This window comes from Myxocyprinus asiaticus, chromosome 24 (genome assembly GCF_019703515.2).
Source record: "Myxocyprinus asiaticus isolate MX2 ecotype Aquarium Trade chromosome 24, UBuf_Myxa_2, whole genome shotgun sequence".
Lineage (NCBI taxonomy): Eukaryota > Metazoa > Chordata > Actinopteri > Cypriniformes > Catostomidae > Myxocyprinus > Myxocyprinus asiaticus.
Genome location: NC_059367.1, coordinates 38,751,354 through 38,775,427, shown reverse-complemented (window position 1 = coordinate 38,775,427; position 24,074 = coordinate 38,751,354). Strand labels below are relative to the sequence as shown.

At 37.9% G+C, this 24,074-nt stretch overlaps 1 protein-coding gene across 7 annotated transcripts in view; it reads left to right on the top strand.

Annotated features, from left to right (window-relative positions):
• Positions 1 to 24,074, top strand: part of LOC127415114 (KAT8 regulatory NSL complex subunit 3-like) — a 58,197-nt gene that overhangs the window by 22,387 nt on the left and 11,736 nt on the right. For 4 of the 7 annotated variants that reach the window (XM_051653677.1, XM_051653678.1, XM_051653676.1 and 1 more), the window contains 13 exons: positions 832 to 922; positions 2,491 to 2,676; positions 3,540 to 3,671; positions 4,208 to 4,324; positions 4,581 to 4,679; positions 5,021 to 5,092; positions 5,191 to 5,265; positions 7,650 to 7,807; positions 7,912 to 7,975; positions 14,973 to 15,134; positions 15,334 to 15,490; positions 19,765 to 19,842; positions 21,221 to 21,397. In XM_051653677.1, coding sequence (XP_051509637.1) covers positions 832 to 922; positions 2,491 to 2,676; positions 3,540 to 3,671; positions 4,208 to 4,324; positions 4,581 to 4,679; positions 5,021 to 5,092; positions 5,191 to 5,265; positions 7,650 to 7,807; positions 7,912 to 7,975; positions 14,973 to 15,134; positions 15,334 to 15,490; positions 19,765 to 19,842; positions 21,221 to 21,397 — 1,568 coding nt within the window. The remainder of the gene's footprint in view (positions 1 to 831; positions 923 to 2,490; positions 2,677 to 3,539; positions 3,672 to 4,207; positions 4,325 to 4,580; positions 4,680 to 5,020; positions 5,093 to 5,190; positions 5,266 to 7,649; positions 7,808 to 7,911; positions 7,976 to 14,972; positions 15,135 to 15,333; positions 15,491 to 19,764; positions 19,843 to 21,220; positions 21,398 to 24,074) is intronic. The other 3 variants (XM_051653679.1, XM_051653680.1, XM_051653681.1) reach the window with 3 other exon arrangements.

Below are 24,074 nucleotides of genomic sequence, written 5' to 3'. Positions count from 1 at the left end.
ACTATTGTTTGTACAGATGAACCTGGTATGTTCAGGTGTTTGGAAATTGCTCCCAAGGATAAACCAGACTTGTGGAGGGCCACAATTTTTGTTTCTGAACTGATTTCTTTTTATTTTCCCATGATGTCATACAAAGAGGCACTGAGTTTGAAGGTAGGCCTTAAAATACATCCACAGGTACATCTCCAGTTGACTCTAATTAGCCTATCAGAAGCTTATTGGCTAATTGTCTAAAGACTTGACATCATTTTCTGGAATTTTCCAAGCTGCTTAAAGGCACAGTTAACTTGTGTATGTTAACTTCTGACCTACTGGAATTATGATATAGTCAATTAAAAGTGAAACAATCTGTCTGTAAAAAATTGTTGGAGTGGTTAAAAAAATGAGTTTTAATGACTTCAACCTAAGTGTATGTAAATTTCTGACTTCAACTGTGTGTGTGTGTATATATATATATATATATATTTCTCCAGATGAGGTTTATTGATGTGGAATAATAATAATAAAAAAAAAACCTATCAGCAGAGATTGTTTGCCGATAATGATAGTTCTAAAAAGAAACTATCGGCACCAATTAATCTGTAAAATTGATACATCATTCTACATCTACATAATAAACTGCATTTGAGATTTTATTAATTTTTAACTCTTGTATGTCCTGTCCAGACTGTTATGTCATTGTAAGGAAAAACTACACATTTTTTCATTCAATAATAATAAAAAACAACAACAAAAAACTCTCAATCAGTTAATTGGTTGTCTGCTGTTTTCTCCACTTTAGCTATTATATATGCAAAATGTGTGATACCACTGTTCTTGAATCTCTTTTAGGGCTGGCTGGTCATTGGCACAGAACAAGCTCTTTAATAAAGTACTGAAGGCCCTTCAAGCAGAAAGACTAGGCAGACTGGCCAATGAGGGTGTGAGTATTTAAAATGGGTGTAAAATTTCAGATCTGTAAAATGCTGCTGTTTCTTATAGTCAACATACAAATTAAAACTAACCCTATTTACATTTCTTAATACTTAAGCTTTTGAAATTAATGCGATTAATTAAAAATGTTTAACGCGTTAATTTTTCAACGCATTTACCCATTTTCACATTCTGTTCTAACATTTTATTCCATTCCATGTGAGTGCTGAACACTGGTTGGAATAGGGTGAAACCTTTGCAATGTGTCTGGGAGTCATCATTACACTGACATACACATCTCAAACACACACCCCCAACAGCGATTTCTGTAAATGATCAAGTGATAGAGAAAGGACCTCTTAACCATATTGTTTTGTACAAAACAAACCTGCTGCATTCACATGACTCACTGGAGTGAAGCATTAGCATTTCCCCAGCGCCGTGTTGTGCTTTGGTCTTGTGGGACAATTCAGATGAAGTATTATTAATGTGCGCAGTGCCAGCGCTCGGAGCAAAACAAGACATTCTCTGCAGCACTTTTCATGTGGAGTTCTAGTCGGCGGGAACCATATGAATGCGACTTTTGAATAACCTTGATTTAATATTGTGGAGGATGAGGGTTTAAGAGATTTAATGCCCATTGCAATGAATACTCAACCAATGGGGACTTATTCTTTCATTTAGTCAACCTCCTGCTTACATATCGGTATATGTTTAATGTTATTTCAGTGGTGCTATTTTAGTGCATTTCTATCTTTATATTAAGGAAGGGCATTTTTTTATAATTTTGTATTTGAGTACTCTAACCCACAAAAAAAAAAGCCAAAAAAAAAGAAAAAAAGATTAGTCGTACATTAAAATGTCAGTTAAAAATATCAAGCGTTGCACGTATGTGAAATGTATATTTTGTTTTATTCACAAATGTTACAAAGAACGGTTTCAAAATGAACTAACTTCAAGGTATGCTTTTCTTTTGGGAAAGAAAAATGAATAATATGCATTAATAAAAAATAAAAAAAGATCCAGAAATAACAGTAAAAACATTTGCACTCACTCAGAGCTTACATAGAAACCAATACTGAGGGCATTTGGGTAATGCACATATAAACGCTGAGTCTACATAAAAAGGGTATCATATTTTTTCACATTGTATTATTCAACACACATTCACAAATACTGGTCTGATAAGCTTCCGAGTTTCTCGTACCATTCAGCGTTGCCCACGGCAGGCAAATGCACAGTCCTGCTATCTTATTCAAGCGCTCCCCTCCAAACACCTGTCATATATAGACCACTTTTCATACTTTCTTCTTGAAGTTAAATGGTTTGTGGTTGCCATTTCATATTGACTTTATTGACAAAAAAAATAAATCTTTTTTTGTTCAGATTTATGTAAATGGTAGAAATTGTATTGGTTGAAATTCCTTTGATATTTGTATATGTTTATTGAATTGCAAACAGCAGACTTTATACAATAAAATGATAGAGAGCTGTTCTATTCGACAGACAGTGGTAAATCAATTTCTGCATGTTGTGTTCTCTCTCTCACTCTCAGTATCTCTGTTCTGCTCTCCACAGGCCTGTAATGAGCCTGTCTTGCGCAGGATAGCTGTAGATAAATGTGCTCGTAAGGTCCGCCACGCTCTGGCCAGTGTCAGCTGGGACTTAAAGCTTACTCAGTGGCTCCATAGTACACTGGTTGAGTCTTTGAGTCTTGCCATGCTGGCTGCTTATCTTGATGTGCTGCAGACACTCAAAAGCAAGGTGAGTGAATGCTCTTTCTGTCAGAGCTTCTGTTAGAACCTTTAAGATGTTTTCCCCAACACGATTTTGTTTTGGCCGGGAAGCATCCATTTAACTGCATGTTATTTAGACTGATGTAAGGCTCATGATCCTTATGTACACTTAACTCAGTTGCACTTGTTGACTTGTGCTTCAGTGAGTGACTGAGGTATGGGACAGATTCAGACTGATAAATTGTGAGTTCAAGAATGAATCTGCCTGAGCACTTTCTTTTAAAGTAACCAGATTAAATTAGTGTGGGCCGTATATACTGTGTGACAGTAGAAATTGATCAACAGTTAGAGATTCGGCTGTACCGTTTATCTGTGGCACAATTGAAACAATCCGATACCAAGCAGAAAACTGTAGTCTACTCAGCAAACTGTGTCGCAGATGGATGCTTCCATTGTAGATTCCTTTTGTTGATTTTAATGTGAGATATAATGATTATAATGAGCGATTATAATGGCCTAAACTGTCTTAAACATATTAGTATAATGAGTATACTTTATTATACTCATTCTATTATTTCAGGAGCTCAGGTTTTCACAATAAGGTGTTTTCACAATGCATATTTTCAACTTGATCGGAATTTCCCATTATAATAGACTGAAAACGAATTAATATGACCCTAATCCTAAATGTAGAGGTTATTTGCAACTAAACAAAAACTATGACTGAAACAAGAAACTGTAAAACATTAACAATGACTGCAAGATCACAACTTGCAGCTAAAATTAATTTTGCTGTGGGGCTGCAGATTCAGCAGGAACACTCCTCAGTGTTATAGGAATGCATTTTAAAAAATGTTGTTGTTTTTTAATTATGGCATCTCCAAATTCCAGGTACCTTCGCTGATCGACAGGATGTTGCTGTCATCTTCAGTGAAAACAGGAGCAGCAGGGGCCGAGGCTCTTTCTCTGCTCCTCAAACGCCCATGGGACCCTGCTGTCGGCGTACTCTCACACAACAAACCAGTACGTGTCTGAACTTGTTGGCTTCTTTGCTGTCTTTGAGAATGGGAAAGATTTGTTTGTGAAAGACCAATCGGTTCTAAGTAGGATTTAAAGTCAACATTAAATTTTACTCTTTATGTTATTCCAAAGGAAAGAAAATAAATAAAAATGTAATACTTTGCTCTTCCTTAAACCACCTCTCGCATAGAAACCATGCTCACCTAGCTGCACTTGTCCGTTCCGGTATAGAACTGACGCTCCATTAATTTCCCAAAGGATAAAATCAAATTCCGCCCTGTAATTTCTTGTCTTGTTCATTTTCTTGAATGTTCTACTTCATTTATAAATATGTTACATCATAGAAGTAAAATGTGTTGTGAATGCGATTTAATGTTGACTTTAAATGTGGCACAAACAGTCTTGGTGTACGAATGGATACTTAGCATATTCATGATGGATATACATTTAAAAAAAAATAGGAAATGCCTTGTATACATCGAATGGACATCATGATTATTATCCAGTTCTAATCGGTGTATGCATGTTTATATTTTCAGAGTAAACTTCCTGGTTCCCCTCTGATCCTGTTAGCTCCTTCAGGACCAACCAACCCCACCTTCTCTACCTCTCGACGAATGAGATTCTGGCAGTCTCAGCTCTCATGTCTTGGGAAGGTATGCAATTTCATAATTGAACAGGACTCGGCACGACCACTTTGGTATAGTGATCTCCACTATTATTTCTGATATAGAACTTTGCTCCATTGAGCATAACATTAATTATAAACTAAATGTTGCACTTATGCAAGCTGTTCTTTTGTAAAACATATTTATGCTGAAGTTAATATTTAGCACAATTCTCTATTGGTGTTGAAATTAAACTCCTTAAAGGAATTGAAATGTTTTTGTACTCTGTTTGTTGGCGATTCAGGTTATTCCCATCAACGTTCACGTGGGTAGTGGAGCTAACATCGGCATCACACAGTGTTTAGAGCATATGATTGGCAAAATTAGAGGAAAAGTCATCGAGGTACAAACTAACACTCATTCAACAACAAAACACTACTTTAACTTGCCAATTATGCTTGCATATACACTTTACAGAAATTATAGAATTGAAATGCCATGCCCTTTATTTGTCATGGCGTCTAAATGTCTCAAATTAAAGGTATGTTCCGGTTCAAACTTAAGCTTCTCACAGAAATCATTTTGACTCACCCCTTAGTTTGTTTAAAAGGAGGGAAAATAGTTTACAGGAATGCACATACAATGGAAGACTACATGTGCAAGTGTTTCAAACAGTGCTATTAGATGTTTGTCTATTTTTATAGATCTATAATAGAATTGAGGAACTTTGTTTGTATGCTGCAGGTTCACAGTCACTTTCCTCACAAACCGATCATTTTGGTGGGCTGGAATGTGGGGGCACTGATGGCTTGCCATGTAAGTCCATCTCAACATGAGTTTCCTTTATGATTTGTCTCATATGATCTGCTATGGTGCTGATGAATTCACAGACAAATGTCCGTTTTTGCATCCAGGTGTCCCTTATGGAATACATGACGGCAGTTGTGTGTTTGGGTTTCCCGCTTCAAACAGTCAATGGGCCACGAGGGGTAAGAGGAAATGCAGTCCAGAGTAAACCTGTTAAATTGCCATTAAATTGTAGGATTAACTTCTGTGGTGTAGGTACCACATTCACACAAACAACAGCTGTATGTGCTGTGTTTTCTTTGCACATTACATTTATATTGAACTTCTCTGGAGGTGTTACAGCTTCTTAAGGTGGCAAATGTGCAGAGTTGATATGCTGGCATTTTCACAAGTCCTCTTCATACATGACCTCTAAACTAAAAAAAAAAAAGGAAGAAAAAAAGGCTGCATATGGGGAAAGTTCCTATTATTGGCTGCGAATATGTATCGGCCAATTATTGACCAAATTAAAACCATCGGCATATTGGTTGTTAGCATGAAAACACTGATATGAAAAAACGATTGTTGATTTATAAATCATTTGTAACACACTTGTAAAAGCTCTGTGAATTCAAATGCACAATCCAGCAATAATAATTGTCACAATATGTAGAAGGGTTGGCACTCCTAAATAACCCGCCATAAACAAATGTGAAGTTGTGAAAGCAGCACTTGCCTATAGGCTACATGATGAGGGAAACCATCTAAATGGCTTTGAAATTAGCGGACTTTAACTTCTGAGACATCTGTAGTCCATTATTGCTGCATGATTGATTAAATTAAGATTAAGATTGCAATATGGCCTTGCGCAATTACTAAACCTTAAAAGGCTGCATTTTAAAATATAGTCTGCATTCAGCGCTGTGTGAGCAAGTGGCGCCCTCTAGCGGTCTGGATGGCATCATCCATTATACCACTATAATACAGAATTTAAAAGGGGGCAGGGCTCCAGACTGCGACTAAATGGTCGCATTTTGCGACCGTTTTTCCCGCCTGTGTGACTAAGTTTTGTTACAGGTCACACTGGTGCGACTACAGTGTTTGCCAACTCTCCCTCTTACTCTCTCTCCGTTTATGCGCTGTCGTATTCTATTAAGCAATATCAAATGGCAAATGCATCAAAATGGAACAAAGCAGTGCTATATCTTCTATCCGGACTAATTATCAGCACGGCTCAATGGACAGCGGTGTAAGTGCAGAACAGGTGCATTCACTCGCAAAGCGTAAAATCATTACAGCACCGTGAGGACCAGTGAGAAGCACAAAGCGAGTGCAGAAAATGTGCGTTTACTCGCGGATCCAGTCTCGAGCTCTCAAACGCACAGCGCTGCGAGAAGCAGTGAGAAGTTTGGTGCGAGTCCGGAAACTATTTTAATTCAGCACAGAGTTCTGTGGTGCAAACCTCTATGAAAACCCTCGGTGAGTAAACTAGTTTAAAACATTAAATAGCCGGACAAACTGAACAGCGCTGACAAGATGAACAGAAGCACAGATATAAATAAGACTTTTCAAACATCAGCACTCTTTAAAGAATTACCATGTATTTAGTATAGTTACACTAACTTTATTAACTAGTATTTTAGGCATAAATATTTTCATAATAAATATTATACTACTGCTATAGCTTTATTAAATTTATAATAGGCTACATTAGGGGAGTGAGGGAATATCATACATTTTTGTTACAACTATGTATTATGTTTATGTATTTATAGTTTTAAATTTGTTATAGAAAACATGTTACATCTAACCATAGTAGTGACGATCAATGCTTGGTTTTACCTGTGTTTACCATGGTTTGATTAACCACTGTTAAAACTATTAAAAAACTAATTTAGCCCTATATAAATTAGGTGTTAACTTTTTATCAATGTTATAGATAACCTTCCTGTTGTTAATACCAGTAAATTTACATCTGTATACCAACTCAGAATCAACACCTTTCTGTTGAATGAGTATATCAGACTTATTTTTGTAATATAATAATAATAATATCACTTTTATTATTAGTTTCAGTCTTAAAATTTTTCATTTTATAGGCCCCAGAACCCCACCCCCCACCGGTGCTACCAAATGAGGTGCTGGTGCCACCAGTGCCACAGCTCTCAAATGTTAGTCTGGAGCCCTGAAAGAGGGTATTGGTCCTTTTGGCTTAATTTTTCCATGATGTGGTTGACATTTCCATGGAATTGCCCAGCATATGCATGGTATGAATTTGTAATGTTAAATCATATGCAGTACATGCATGTTAAATGTGAGTTCTGTTGTTTTGAACTGCAAAAACAAAAGTGCAAAAAATGTACAAAATAGCATCATGTTATTATATGTAGTTATTTTTTGTATCTCTTTTTATCTTCTACTTTTATTGTTGCTCTCTTTAAATATTTGGCCAATGTTCAATGGTAATTATTTATCAGTTTTTGCTGCTTTCACACATGCTCAATGTCCGCCAACGCTCCGTCCGCGGATTTTCGCTATGCAAAGGTAAATGTGACCGTGCCTTTAATGTTTATATTTTGTTTGGCAGGATGTTGATGATCCGCTGTTGGACATGAAGACTCCAGTGCTGTTTGTGGTCGGTCAGAACGCACTGCAGTGCAGCCCAGAGAACATGGAGGAGTTCAGGGAAAAAATACGAGCCGACAATAGCATGGTAGTTGTCGGAGGGGCGGATGACAACCTGAGGTTTGTGTGTGCATGTTTTTATACATTCAGATACAGAAATTTGTTATTTATTTGGGAAGCACCCAGCAGAGTTTGTGACTTAAAGCACTTGGCTTTGTCTACAGAATCAACTCCACTAAGATGAAGACAGAGGGCCTGACCCAGACCATGGTGGATCGCTGCATTCAAGTAAGTATTTCTCACTTCTCTTCCCCAAAATGTAGGTCCCATTGTTTAAATATTGTTTACTTGCTTACCCGGATAAGTTCAGGATAACTTGGCACACACCTGGGATATTAACTGGAATAGTTAGGCTACCAGTAAACAGTTCAGAGAAGTCAGATGAGGTGGTTCTGTTAGCATAGCTGGCTATACCTTGAGCTTGGTTTGAAAACAGAAAATCTTGGTTTAAGCCAAGATATTTTGAAACATATCCAGCAAACCAAGTTGTGATTTTTAGAAAGAATGATAATAAAATCAACAAAACATTTATGTTTACAAACATTTCCTTCATTTTATTAAATAATTCTGTAAAATAACTAGAAAGTGCTTGTATTGTGTTATGAGAATACAAACTACTTAAATAAGAGCAAAAAAGAGAAAAAAAGAGAAGTACTAAGTTTCTTAAGTCATGCAGTATTAGATAACTGCAATTACTGTTAATGTTATTTTCAGTTGAATTCTCCAGCACACTCTATTCTGAGTCTGTTTTTAGGGGAACCTAGTCCTAAAAGTTAGCTCTGGTACATACAAGATCTCTTGTTTTTCATCCTTAAGGCCTTGCACACCAAACATTAACATTTTGAATAGAAACAGTGGATTCCTATGAAGCCATTTACACATGGAGCGACCATTCGCACGCTGATAAAGCTAGCTTGTTTTTTGTTTTGTTTTTTGCAGTTACCAAAACCAGTGCAACTGGGACATTAAAGCACAAAAACTCAAATGATGTGTTTTTCATTTGCATCAAATACCTTATAAACTGGAGAAAGAAAAACAAAAAAAAACATCTCATGGGTTCTCTTAGCATGTAAAAGATATTGCTGCATCACTGCCTTGCATCCCCTTTTAAAAACTATCTGATAAGGGTGGGCGATATACTGGTAGACATGATAAACCGGTAGAAATTTGCCATTTTGGAAACATTTGGATTATAATCTCTATTGCGGTAACGCAAAATTGCCACACGAGAAATGTGTACAGCACATAACACGCACGCATTACACACTCTGTCGGATAATGGAGGAAGTCAAAGCAACTGTTCGTTCCTCAAATTCATTTGAATGAGAAGATAAGAGGAGATTATGAAGGAAATTGGTTTGGCTTTAGAATACATGATACAGAGCAGAAAACAGTGATTTGCAAGGTTTGTACATTGTGTATGTCGAATCGATATATGTAAATATCCATGTGCGCGTGTCTATCAGTGGTCAGGGCTTCTCTGGAGACTGAGAGAAATTATGAAACAAATGGTTTTTCACTGACAGCCGCACTTGTCATTAGATAAAAAGCATGTCTAGAACACAAGAAAATGTCACTGAATGTGCTTCTGAGGCCTGAAATTTTGCTTGCGTGACCGTCAAAGCAAATTCAATGAGATTCATCCTGTGCTCCAAACATGCCTCCCATCCAAACAAGCGCAGCTGTGTTTTGTGCGAGTGTTGCGCACGCAGTCTGAAACATGCAAGTGCGCGCGAGTCTTGAGGTCATCCCATTCCCTTAATTTGTGTTCCAGTGACAGAAAAAGCGCAGATCACACCCACTACTCATTCTGGTTTCTCTCAATGTCATTTGGGTTTTTAAGTACACATCAAAACCCTTTCTAAAATTCAGTTTGAATGATGTTTGATATCAGGAAGCAAACCATCCATACCGTGTTTTCCTTCAGATACTTTATATTTTCTTTATATAGATTACTAAAAACACTAAGAGCCTAATTAAGTGTTTATTTATGGATAATTTATTTATTTTCTTTGTTGCATTGATTTGAGATGTTAAGTTTCTTGAGGAAAGATAATAATAATTATTATAATCTTTTTTTTTTTTAATATATATTACTTATTTATTTTTTACTTTATGTTTGTCAACTTGCAAATAAAGAAAATTATATAAGATGCAGTTTTTATTTATAAAGTATTTAATTCACTGACTGGAATATTTAAAAAAAAATGTAACTATATTGTGATATATCATTATCGTGATATAAGATACGGGTAATGGGCTTCATTTAATGTTCACATCAACCGTCATCTCCATGATTTGGACCGTGACATGATTGTTATTGCCAGACGGGCTGGTTTGAGTAATTCTGTAACTGCTGATCTCCTGGGATTTTCATGCACAAAAGTCTCTAGAGCAGTGTTTCCCAAACCGGGGTACGTGAGGATACAATGGGGGTACGCAAATAACATTGTGAGATTTACCATTCTTTCAATTTTATCACAGTCTAAAATAGTATTCAAACCCAGTTCATGTATTTCTCACTGGCCAAAATAGTTTTATGTGCCCTCTAGTGTAGAAACGCCAAAATGGTTGTCATAAAGGTCAGATAAATATGCAATGAAATAACCCTATCTTTTGCGGTTAAAAAGATGCATCTACTCATGCGTCGTGCGTCACACAAGTATCTTTTTTCGCCAGCCCAGCACACTGCTAGGTGACATAGCTTAGTGAAAGCAAGTGATATACTTCACTGTTTTACCAGACTCGTACATGTCAGTCGTCCACGATTTTAGTTTAGGGTTTTTTTTTTTCGCAGTTTAAAAAGTAATTTTATTTAAGGTTAGATGCATAGGGAGTTTTGTTTCTGATGGTATAAGTTCAAAAGCTTTGACAGGTATCAGACATTCAGTGCTACCAAATAATTTTCCACACACGCAGTAATTTTCACTCACATTTGCTCGCACGCTAGAGACCTGTTTTTACATTGTTGCATGATGTTATTTCAGCAAATGAGCTCAACCTTGCTAACAGTGTCACATGTGACATTAAAAAATCACCTTGAGCTGACCGCGCAATTGCACAGATACCTGCAATGCTCGAATTCGGCCGGCAATGCCGTACCTGCAATGATGCGCAATTCCAGACAAAGAACCAAACACTATTCTTGCATACCGCGATGCAATGAGGGGGGAGTTTTCAAGTTATGCAGTTATATCATATCTAGTATACCCATCTCAATCGGTAAGCAATTTATTCAGTATGTATATGATTATTATAACATGTACAAAACATGTAAAAATATAACATGTTTAATATAAGGGAGTTGTTTTACAAAGTTTGGGAACCACTGCTCTAGAGTTTACTCAGAATGGTGCAAAAAAAACAAGGAAAAAAAACAACCAGTGAGCGGCAGTTCTGTGGACGAAAACACCTTGCTGATGAGAGGGTCAATGGAGAATGGCCAGACTGGTTCGAGCTGACAGAAAGGCTACGGTAACTCAGATAACCACTCTGTACAATTGTAGTGAGCAGAATTTCATCTCAGAATGCACAACCAGAGGTGGGTAGAATAGCCAAAAACTGTACTCAAGTAAAAGTACAATTACTTAAAAAAAAAAAAAATTACTCAAATAGAAGTAAAAGTACTAACATAAGTAATTACTTGAGTAAGAAAGTATCCAATTAAGAGTACTCAAGTAGTGAGTAACTCGTTACTTTCACAAATGACATAATGGACTAACTCCCCTATATTCCATTACATAATACACATTTAACATGTATTACAGAATTATTATTATTATTAATGGAAATAATAAGTAGATATTAGACAGAGTGAGTCACTATTTACTTTCAGTGAATTGTTTTTTTCTCCATATTTTGAAAGTGAATGGTGACAGAGACTGTCAGTCTCTAACATTCTGTCTAAAATATTTGTGTTCCACATAATGCAAAGCGTCACACTGGTTTGGAACAACGTGAGGGTAGGGAGATGATGACAGAATATTCAATTATAGCTGAGCTATCACTTTAAAGGGGTTGTTTACCCAAAAATTAAAATTCTCTCATCATTTACACACCCTCATGCCATCCCAGATGTGTATGACTTCCTTTCTTCTGCAGAACACAAATTAAGATTTTTAAAAGAATATTTTAGCTCTGTAGGCCAAGATTTTGATGCTCCTAAAGGCAGCATAAAAGTAATCCATAAGACTCCAGTAGCTTTAAAATGTTGCCGCCCATTCACTTGCATTGTATGGACCTACAGAGCTGAGAAATTCTTCTAAAAATCTTCATTTGAGTTCAGCAGATGAAAGAAACTCGTACACATCTGGGATGGCATGAGGGTGAGTAAATAATGAGAATTTTAATTTTGGGTGAACTATCCCTTTAAGGGCTCTTGTCAGATCTGGATGAATTTGTCAATAGGAGAGGTTTGGAAACATTTCTAGTAATTATTTCAGTGAAAATGTCCCACAAGGACATTATATATAATACTGAAATATAAACCAAAGCAAGATCATGCTTTATTAATGCCTTCTTTCGCTATTTCATAGCTTTTAAAAGTTCTGCGCGGATTCTTATTTCAGTGTAGTTACAGTTTTCAGTGTTGTATTTAGATCATTAGTTCTGTACAGCAGTACCTTCGCTCTCTAAATGCAAAGTATGCAGCCTAGTGCGTAGGGCACCAATCCCAGTCGTGGAACACTCGCTGTGTCTGAAACTGCCCCCATCCACTATATAGTGCACTATTTCGAGTGTTCCGCCATTTTGTAGGATTGTCTGAATTCTGAGTGAGCCACTTGTTCCTTACTTTCATTATTACCCACAATGCACTCTAATTTCAAGTGTACATTTGTTGTACACGCGGCGGTTAATTGCCCACAATCCACCGTGGGGAAGACGTACGAGCTGGGAGTTTACTGCTTCCTTCACTCCTGCAATGTTTTTTACTTTTTGACAAATCATTACTTGATTAAAATAACATAACATTTAGAGAGGCAAAACATACAGATACATTTTAAAATGTACTCTTTATTTGATCAAATGTGTTTACTCTTTATATTAACACAGGATATATTAAAAATGACAAACAGAATGAAGATTTATTGTATTAATATATTATTTTATAAGAATAACAAGTAAGGCCCAAGTATTTAAAAAGTTCATATGTGATGTTGTTTCTGTGACAGCCCCAGAGCTCCGATGCTCGGTGTATACGTCAGCATCCGAATTCACTCATTTCGTTCACTCACTGCTGAGATATAGTGCACTCACTGCCATTCACTGTATAGGAAATAGTGAATGAGTGAACGATTTCGGACACAGCCACTCTCTTAGCCATACGATCACCTCGAGTCCCGCACATCTCTCTCACGTGCATGCCACGCATACCTCGCTGTGCATGCGCAGAAATGCTATCTGTTTTCGCTCCAGTTGTCAATCACACGAACAGCAGAGCCAAGGCATTTATTTACACTTAACTTGGATGTTTACATGGATTTATAGTTAATCCGCCTGAAGTAGCTGCGATAGTTTCCAGTACCCCCGCAAGAGCGCGGGGTAAATATGTAAAAACTGCTCATGACATGCGGGACAAAGCGCACTGATATATTGCTGCACTGATTTAAAAATGTACACTTAAAAACTGATGTCATAAGAGCCCAGTTACAGAATCACCCTGAAAATGACCATCACATTACACAGAAAAACCCATGTTAGGATTAGAGCCAAAACTTACCTCAGCGTGCTGCCTTAAGTTGAAGCTGTGATTTTTGAGCTTGAAATACCCGCTTGTCTTGGTGTTAAATGAAGGCATTGCATGATGAAACTATTCTTTTTTTCACTGTGCGGAGCGAAGAAAGTGTTTGACTTTGAAGAGTTTGATGCTGCAGCAGTGATTGAGTGACAGTCTGTGCACGCTCAGCTGTGTGAACTTCCACTCTTGTAAAAGTCAGTAATCCCTCAATAAATTATGCATTCATTAAATTAAACCCAGTAATGTAACGACAGGAACGCCGCCCATTGTAAAGAAGTAAAAGTAAAAAAAAATCAATTGAAATTTACTTGAGTGAGAGTAAGAAGTACCCACTTTTAAACCTACTCTAAAAGTAATTTTTTTTTTCTTCTTCAAGAAGTTACTCAAGTAAATGTAGTGCGTTACTACCCACCTCTGCGCACAAAACATCGAACCTTGAGGCGGATGGACTACAACAGCAGAAGACCACGTCAGGTTCCACTTCTGTCAGCCAAGAACAGAAAGCGGAGGCAGAAGTGGGCACAGGCTTACCAAAACTGGACAGTTGAAGACTGGAAAAACATAGGCTGGTCTGATAAATCTTGATTTCTGCTGAGGCAAACAGATGTTAGGCCCACTGCAGCCTCAGCTTTCTGTTCTTGTACAGAGTGGTTATCTGAGTTACTGTAGCCTTTCTGTCAGCTCGAACCAGTCCGGCCATTCTTCATTGACCTCTCTCATCAACAGGGTGTTTCCGTCCGCAGAACTGCAGCTCACTGGATGTTTTTTTGTTTTTGGTACCATTTTGAGTAAATTCTAGAGTTTGTTGTGCGTGAAAATCCCAGGAGATCAACAGTCACAGAAATACTCAAACCAGCCCATCTGGCACCAATATCTGCATTATTTTATACATTGCACTGCTTTCACATGATTGGCTGATTAGATAATCACATGAATAAGTAGTGTACAGGTGTACCTAATAAAGTGGTAACAGTGAGTGTATAATACAAGTAGGTGTACATGCCAAAAAGATCAGTTTTGTTCCAATTGATAAAATTTTTTAACTGTTAATATTTTTTTTACACTATTCTTTCTAATCACCCCTTAGATTGTGTATACATGATAATACTGTCAGCCGATTTTTCCAGCAGGTGAATTGCATTAGTTTGTGAAGTGTCTCGAATATTTTCTTTCTCATTGAGCAAATCAACAACACACTCGTCACCACGGAGATACGTTTTCTTTTTTCGATCGGCTTGTTAGAGAGCTTGCTTGTCTTTCGTATTATGATTCCATGTTTGCATACTATTGAACTTGTCAAGTAGTTCATCTCATCCGTGATGGGCGAAGTGCAGACCAGCTGGGGTAAATTTGCTTGTCAATTAGCGCCACCTATTGTAAAGGCATGAATGTGTTAACGCCAATCATTCACCTTGCTTTTAATGTGAAAAGGCCATTTGTCGGTGATTCGTTTTGTAATGCTCTCCCCCCCCCCCCCTTTGTTTTCAGGACGAGATTGTGGATTTTCTGACCGGAGTTTTGACCCACACTGAGAGTCATGGACATGGCTCAGGTGAAACACGAGATCTGGATGCAGAAAAGAAGAAGAAACAACGTCGTGAGCTGCCCTTTGACCTTGAACGATCACGACCCTCTTCACCTGCTGTGAGGGTACCTATCTCCCCATCAGGTTCAGAAGAACGTTTTGTAGAGATAGATTCCTAAACTATACTTCTTGTCCTCTTATTTTAATGTAGTTATTTACTTCAGAATATGAAGTCACATGTATAGTTCCAGCCAAAATATCGTCGCTATGGAACACCTCGTCACTGATGTAATTCATTCACCTGCAATAATGTGTCCCCTTCAGGATATGTTCAGTGTTTGCAGTAGTCCTACTGCCAGTCCCAAACCCAAGACCATTGGTCTGTCTCCAGCTCAGAAATCCAGCCTCATTACTGCCACACAGCTCCTGAAGACCCACATGCATCGCTCAGGAGCTGTGCTCACACACAAACAAGCCCAAGGTGTGTATCTTTTCAGGTATAAACACACAAAGTTGGTCACAGAGCTATAAGGGGGCATTCACACAGTGGCTAATATCACTATCACATCATGGTGGCATCTTTTGCACAGGGAAGCACCACTCATGTTGTCTCCAAAAAGGTAGAAATCTTGTTTTGGTGGTCCACATACTTATGACTCACACAGTTTTGACTTTCCAACATCTTGCACCATGGACGTTCCTCTTGTTAAGCAGTCTGGTGCAGCCTTGTTTTTAAAGAAAAGAACCAATCAGAGGGCGGGATAAGCATATCTAGCACAATGAGTGTTTGTAGCTGACAAATGTTATAGTTGCTACTACAGTGTCAGAGTAGGTTATTATCGTGGCAGTGACCAGTTACCTAGAGTTGTACAACATATTACCGTTTTAAGAAATAAGAGTTTGGAGAGAAATGTTTGTTTTATTACTTTAAGGATACCTGGTGACAAGCCTGGGTATTTAAAAATGCCTAAAACCCGTTTGTTTTGTGTTCTTTTCTCTTCCGTTGCACCTCGCCTATTGTCCTGTGTGTATGCCCCCCATCTTTAACAATTGAGTTGTTCTGCTGTTGTCTGTGTGTGGTAAATGGCAAGGGCTATGCCAGTAACCCTGGCTGAAGCCCTAGATCTTTTGTTAATAGCCCTGAATGTTTTATTTGTGATTAATAAAAATAAAAAGATTAAGGCTTAATGTTACATCACATTACATCAGGGTACAAAAGCAACAAGGCAGGCTGCAATTCTGGGTTTAAATGTAAATTAATTCTGATCAGTGAGCCCAACTTGCATTAATCGACAGTTCGCACTTTGACATTTACCTCCTGTTCATTCTCAAGTTCATCAAACGTAACGAACGCCTTCGAGTGGGAGCTTTCCATTTTCTCTCACAGGGGTGCAGCTTTTCTGAATCAGGTTTTATTGCTCAAGACTTATTTCTAAATATATATTCTATAAGCCTCATTTGTTTTTAACAATCCACACACCAAGTAGATTTTAATGCATGCCCCAGTCAACTTGTTCGGTTATTCGGGTTTAGTTGGGAATCAGTAGGCTATGCGGGAATAAAGAATGTTTAGTGCAATGGAGTTTCCTCAAACGCAACTCAAAATAGCAGGACCGTGAGCTATAAGCCTACATTGCACAATACAAAAGTTTTAAAATTATAAATCACAAATTAAAGTCAAACAAAAATGATCACACTGTCACTACCTGTATATACACTCTGCCAGGGCTGGTTCACATTTCCATGTCATGTGCGTGGAGTTACACTACTGTGTTTAAAAAGCCTCTTTGGGGTGCCTTAATTTTTAAATGGTTTAAAATCAAATTACATTGAACTTGTCTAATTATTGTACTTAAGTCTGCACACCAGTCTTACTGTTTATCAAGCACTGAAACTTTGCTTTGTTAAAAACAACCTGGAATCATGAAACCCAACGCAGGTGTTTTGAGATGCGTTTTTAAAAAATAAAGTTATTTTTAACTTTACTCTGTGATGCCACGATGGAGTTTTGCTGCCATGTTAAAAAAGAAAAAAATTATAATAAAGTCTGAATATTTTGTGAATAAAGTAAAAATGACGAGTTAAGTTGAAGCATTATGAGATTAAATAGTAATAGTTTGCTTAATAGTTTGAGAATAAAATCATAGCATTATATTACATTTTGTATGAGAATAAAGTCATTGCAATGTGAGAATAAAGTAGTATATTAGAGGGGAAAAAATCTCAATATTAGGTAAACAGTGTCATTATCACAACGATAGATGCCAAGCCTGCAGCTTCATTAATGCAAGAGATGGATGTAGAGGATGTAGTTACAGTTGAAGTCAGAAGTTTACATACACCTTAGCCAAATACATTTAAACTCAGTTTTTCACAATTCCTGACATTTAATGGTAGAAAACATTCCCTGTCTTATGTCAGTTAGGATCACTACTTTGTTTTAAGAATGTGAAATGTCAGAATAATAGAGAGAATTATTTATTTCAGCTTTTATTTCTTTAATCACATTCCCAGTGGGTCAGAAGTTTACATACACTTTGTTAGTATTTGGTAGCATTGCCTTTAAATTGTTTAATGAGAATAGCTTCTCACAAAAAGTTGCTGGAATTTTGGCCCATTCCTCCAGACAGAACTGGTGTAACTGAATCAGGTTTGTAGGCCTCCTTGCTCACACATGCTTTTTCAGATCTGCCCACAAATTTTCTGTCGGATTGAGGTCAGGACTTTGTGATGGCCACTCTTACCTTGACTTTGTTGTCCTTAAGCCTTTTTGCCACAACTTTGGAGGTATGCTTGGGGTCATTGTCCATTTGGAAGACCCATTTGCGATTGAGCTTTAACTTCCTGGCTGATGACTTGAGATGTTGCTTCAATATATCCACACATTCCTCATTATGTCATCTCTTTTGTGAAATGCACCAGTCCCTCCTGCAGCAAAGCACCCCCACAACATGATGCTGCCACCCCCATGCTTCACTGTTGGGATGGTGTTCTTCGGCTTGCAAGCCTCACCCTTTTTCCTTCAAACATAACGATGGTCATTATGGCCAAGCAGTTCAATTTTTGTTTCATCAGACCAGAGGACAGTTCTCTATAAGTAAGATCTTTGTCCCCATGTGCACTTGCAAACTTTAGTCTGGCTTTTTTATGGCAGTTTTGGAGCAGTGGCTTCTTCCTTGCTGAGCAGCCTTTCAGGTTATGTCGATATAGGACTCGTTTTACTGTGGATATAGATACTTGTCTAACTGTTTCCTCCAGCATCTTCACAAAGTGCTTTGCTGTTGTTCTGGGATTGATTTGCACTCTCTAGGAGACAGAATGCATCTCCTTCCTGAGCGGTATGATGGCTGTGTGTTCCCATGGTGTTTATACTTGCGTACTATTGTTAGTACAGATGAACGTGTTAACTTCAGCTGTTTGGAAATTGCTCCCAAGGATGAACCAGACTTGTAGAGGTCCACAATTTATTTTCTGAGGTCTTGGCTGATTTCTTTTGAATTGAATTTCATAGAGGTTCTGAATTTGAAGGTAGGCCTTAAAATACATCCACATGTACACCTCCAATTCAGAACATCTCCTGTCAGAAGCTAATTATCTAAAGGCTTGACATCATTTTCTGGAATTTCCCAAGCTGCTTAAAGGCACAGTTAACTTAGTGTATGTAAATGTCTGACTTCAACTGTAAATCATAAAACTTTAGTTTAGGATTTAGCAATAACAAAATCCTTGGTCTTTTGCCTCACCAGTACAGATTTATTAGTATCTGGACTCTGCAGCGGTTATGTAGGAAATGTAATTTATTCAGGAGAAAGAACCAGACTGATACATGCAGTTCTGCTCTGCGTTGTTGTGGGGTTTTCCTCTCTAAACAGTACTGTAACTGAGGGGATATTACCATATACAATGTCATAAATGGACCTACTGTATATAATTCACAGCAGTTCCAATTATTTTTCACTTCACTTGTTTGTGAGCCTGTATCTCACGCCTCCATTGACAGGCATGTCAATGCACACCCTCATTTATGAACAGAGAGCTCACAAAAACTTCCCACAAATTCAGCTCTGTTGCATAGCCAAGTTATTTCCCTGTTTAGTTGTGTTGTATGTAAACACCCAGATGCTCCACTTTGCTGTTGTCCACCACATCACTTTCCTTTTGATTTATTCTCAAAATATTACGACTTTAACCTCATACTGCTTCAAATTTCTTCCCATAATTTTTACTTTATTCTCAAAATATTATGATAAATGACAATTGCAAATTTAAATTGTTAAATTACGTTGATTTTATTGTTAGAGTTAGTTTTTGCACAATTAACAAATGTTGTAATTTTCATTTTGATTCGCAATTTAAATAATGTTTTTTGATCCATTTATTGGTGCTAATGGACATTTGCTCATTTAAAGTTTTGAACAGGTGTCAGTGTTGTGCATTTAATATAGGCCCTAATTGTTTGACAGGTAGGGTGGTAATTTAAGTCATGGAAGGAAGAATTCTTCTTATTTTTATATTTTAATATGCCCTGTGGGCTAAGCCCCAGATGTCAGTGAAGTCTAGCAATGCCCCTGGGCTATGCAGTTAACCATTGAACTGAGAACTGACGTTAACCCTCCTGAATGTACAGTGAAATCCTCCTTATATTGAGGAGAATCTGAAGTCCCATCCAGCAGTAATGTTGTGTGTGATTCCTCTCTTCTCTATCCCCTCTCCTTTCCTTCTTCACTCTCCATCTTTGTCTTCCGTTCGCTACAGCTCAGTTTGCTGCTTTTATGAAACATAATATGCTGGTGAGGAAAAGCATTCCTCCTGGCAGCCCTTCCTGTCTTTTTGGTAAGTATCTCTTCCTATCTTTTTCCTTTTTGTCTGGGTCTTTTCTTCCCCTTTCATCTCCCTGTCTTTCTCTGCTAAAAGTTAGTTGTCTGTCATATCATCTGGGTCAATGTTTCTCTAAATATTTCACCTGCTTCTGTTTGCTTAAGTCAATAACAATAGTGAATGTTTGAAAAATTGACTGCTTACATATTTACAGTATTCCTGACCGAAGGCACCATAAATCTGGTGGAGAGTGCAAAATAAAGCACTAACAGATTTGCCTGCATTCTTTAAAAATCTCTCATTACTTTTATTTATGTTCCCTAATAGGGTTGGTGTATATTTTTTGGCTAATGTCCCTTGCTAATTCAACACATTTAGTGCTATTTTCACTCTGTATTCAGTTGCTTGGTCTGAACCTGAGTTTGATTCCAATTCTCTCCCCCCTGCCCTCATAAATTTACATTTAATTTCATCAATTATGCGTGATCTTATTTGCCTCTAGATATCGGTTTCAGCATCGGCCATTGACTCCTTGGTTAACCACTAATTTTGTGCCTTTTGGTTTTACTACCAGAACTTAACAGACGGAGAGTGCCTCTTGCATCTGCCTGCTGCGAATTAATTGCAATAATTGCAAACAATTTTGAGTCACTCAGCTCTGGAGAGACAAGTAGCAATGAGAAATGTGTTACTCGGCAAAATTACCGGTACACGTCATCTATTCTAAGCCAGTGAAAAGCTCTTGTGTGAAGTCTTTTGAAAGCATATAAATCATTGACCTCAGCAGCAAAACATATTGTCTGTATTGGCACTTTCTGAACCCCTCAATATTTGCTTTTCCACTATCCGGCCAGGGATATCAACTGGTCAGCTGGGGCCAGTAACCTCTGACCTCGAGACGCAAGACCAAAATCAATCTGCATTTCCACCATTGGGCCAATAGCACCACAGTGTTGCCCTAAAGCCTGCCCTTAATACACTGCCCTGGTGCCAACGTCAGACACCCCGCCCACTGCACAAGCAAGTCTTAACGGATTTGTACTTTGCCCATAATTTTTTTAATTTTTCCCAAACCTTTACCGTTGTGCGCTGGATGCAAAACTTGGCTTGTTGGTGCTGACCCTCTGACCTGACTCAGCGAAACTCCGCCTTTGACCCCGCCTCAACCCCCATTTTGCCTCGTTTGCCCCAAGGGTAAAGCAGGCCAAAGGCCATTTGCCGTTGGCCCCGAGAAATCCCAGAGGCAGTATGATGAAGCCCCAGAAGTGATGGTGGGATAGAAACTGGCACGCACTAGCACGCCCTCTTTTGGCCCGATAGTGGAAACGCAGCTATTGCGCTTCAATCTATTGGAGACTATTGGCCCCTAACCAGTGAGCATTGTGTGTTTCAGTGCCAGTGCCCAGTGAGCAGATGGGGGGTTTGGACCAAGACGACCCGAGGCTCCACCTAAAGAGGAGACAGACTCCAAGTCCCACTCCCACCACCTCAAAACGAGCCAAGATCAAAGTCACCATCGTCTCTCATGGAGACACAGCAGGGGGCACAGCTGGCTCCACGACTCAGGAAGGTAATAAAAACAAAGTCCTCATTCAACCATTGAGCTGCTGATTAAACTATGTGGAGACATACTGGTGCATTTGTGCAGAATGAAATTTGGATTTAAATAGTTGAATCACTAGATTGACAGCATAGTTGGTTTTTATGCTACTGTAAATCCTTTTGTTAAGACATTGCTTTAATCAACTTCGAATGTTTAAGCCAAGTTTGTCAGTAATGATTTAAAATCCACTTAGCATGCACTGCCAATTATCTCCTTTTTCTGAGAAAGTCTCACCACTATTAACTCCCTGTTTTCAGTATTCCTGCTGTCTTTGTAACACATGGGAATAGAACAAATAAACATAGCTGAACAAACAAAGCAAGCATTTATTGTCTTTAAAAGTTGCTTTTAACTGACAGTTCACTAAATGCCGGGGTAGTTCCCTTAAGCCAGCGTCACACTGGCACACTCCAAACTCTATTTTGGCCGTGGCTGTCACACTTGCCAACTTTTTTGCTGAGATCTCGCTCTCTTCAGTCAGAGGTCACACTTGCCGATACAAAATGATGGAGGAGTACAGACATGACGACTCTCATTGTTATTTTGGAGCTCGCCATAAACAGTTGTGTTAGGGTGATTTAGGATGTGATTTATGGAGTAACTTTACCTTGGTAATGTGTTTGTTTATTTATCCCCTAGAGGCTTTCCGTATGTCCATATGCAGCTTTCAGTGAAGAAATTACTTTCTGTAAGGACAGACTGTAGTGCCTCTGCTCTCTGATTTCATTTTAGTCTAGGAGAACACCAGGAAAACACTTGGTGACGGAATCACTATGGATTAAAATCTGTATTTGTGATGACATGTGGCTGAGTGTGATAGCTGATCAGCATGACTTGTTGTTGTTGTTGTTATTATTATTATTATTTTCACGCTAGTCAGAATGCATTGTATACACCAGTGGTTCTCAACTGGCTTTGCTTCGGGACCCAGATTTTACACTGGACATCAAGTGGCGACCCACCATAGTAAAAAATATGACCTGATGTATCCTGTGTCGGATTTTCTTTTAACTTGCATTGTTTTGTTCATGGTTTTCAAGTATAAGGGTATGCATCAAGTGACATTATTATTGATGCCAACAACAAAAATAAGTTTTCTCTCCACCCTTTTAAAAGTGTATGAGCCTATTTATTTATATGAGCCCATTATATTTATTATCCCATTTATTTCCTAAGTTCAAACATCATTCAAACAGAGGAGGGAAACTTCATAATTTGTCCATAAGTCATGTCATTTTTATTTGTATAGCGCTTTTCACAACACACATCATTTCAAAGCAGCTTTACAGAAAATCATGCATTAACAAAAAAATGAAACTGTAATATCTATAATGTCTTAGAGTCATCATTGTGTTGTATGATAAAATACAATTGTGAATTATGTTTAAAAATAAGTAATTAAATAGTCTTGGAGGTCCAGACTTTAAAGCCTTTTGTGTACTTGCTAATCCAAAAGAATGGATTACTTCATGCCATTTTTATAATACTTTTTGGAACTTAAAACCTGTGGTCACAGTATGCTTTTGTTATATTAAAAAAAACAGCATGAAAATTCTTCAAAACATCTTTTGTGTTCCACGAAAGAAAGTCAGTCATATGGGTTTGGAACAACATGAGGCTGAGTAAATGATGACAGAATTGTCATCTTTGGGTGAGCTATTCTTTTAAGCTACCATCTACATCTCTGCATTGAGTAACTGGTGGCATCACTTATAACAGCAGTGATTTCTGCAAAACATGTTTTTCCACACTGTCTGTTCTTGATTAACATTTTACTGATGCTCACAAACTCTGTAAATTCTTACGTTACCCATTGGTGATTTATGACTCCCTGTTTATTGTATAGTGTGTTCTTGGAGGGTTTTTATTGGACAAACACCCCCGGAAAGTCAGATTGTGGGGTTCTTCTGTGTTTATATGTGTCTGTGGATTAGAATCTTTCCAACCTAATAAGCATGAACAGGTCTTTTTCTTAGAATTTTCTTTTGATCAGGGCATAGTATTCACAAATATGTCACCATAAAGCCAAGAGCACACCATTTTTTGCATTCAGGGCCCTGCACACTCTTAACAACTCGCAGTCTTTTTGGTTTTGGGCATGGTGATGTGCACACTACATGTCTGGTTGTGTCAACTACACGACCATTTGTCCCCAGCTGAAGCCCTGTTTACACAGGGTATAGAAGATGCGTTTTGGCTGATCCGATCACAAGTAGACCACTTCTCTTTTGACCACATGTGTTCATATTTCAAGGGAAAAGTCTCTGATTTCATGACGGCATACATCAATCCATCAGTATATTACTGCATGATAATAAATTGCAAAAAGTAGAAGAAAAAAAACCGCACACGGTTTCTCTTAATTATACTTGCAATTAAAATTAAAGTAATGAGACAGTGGGTAGAGACATGTTGGTATTGTGTTATTTTATTTTCTTATTATTTTTGGTCTCTTGCTTCTCAATGTATTGCTCTCCTCTTATGCTCTCTCTGTATTCTATTGGCTGTTGCTAATTTTCTGCCTCTCGATCATTGGAACAGTGCACACACCTGATAACAACACGTCTAGATATTAAGTGGGTTTTGATATGTCATAGTGTCTGCAACTAGTCAGGGCATGTCGCAGAAGTGCGGACACAACTAC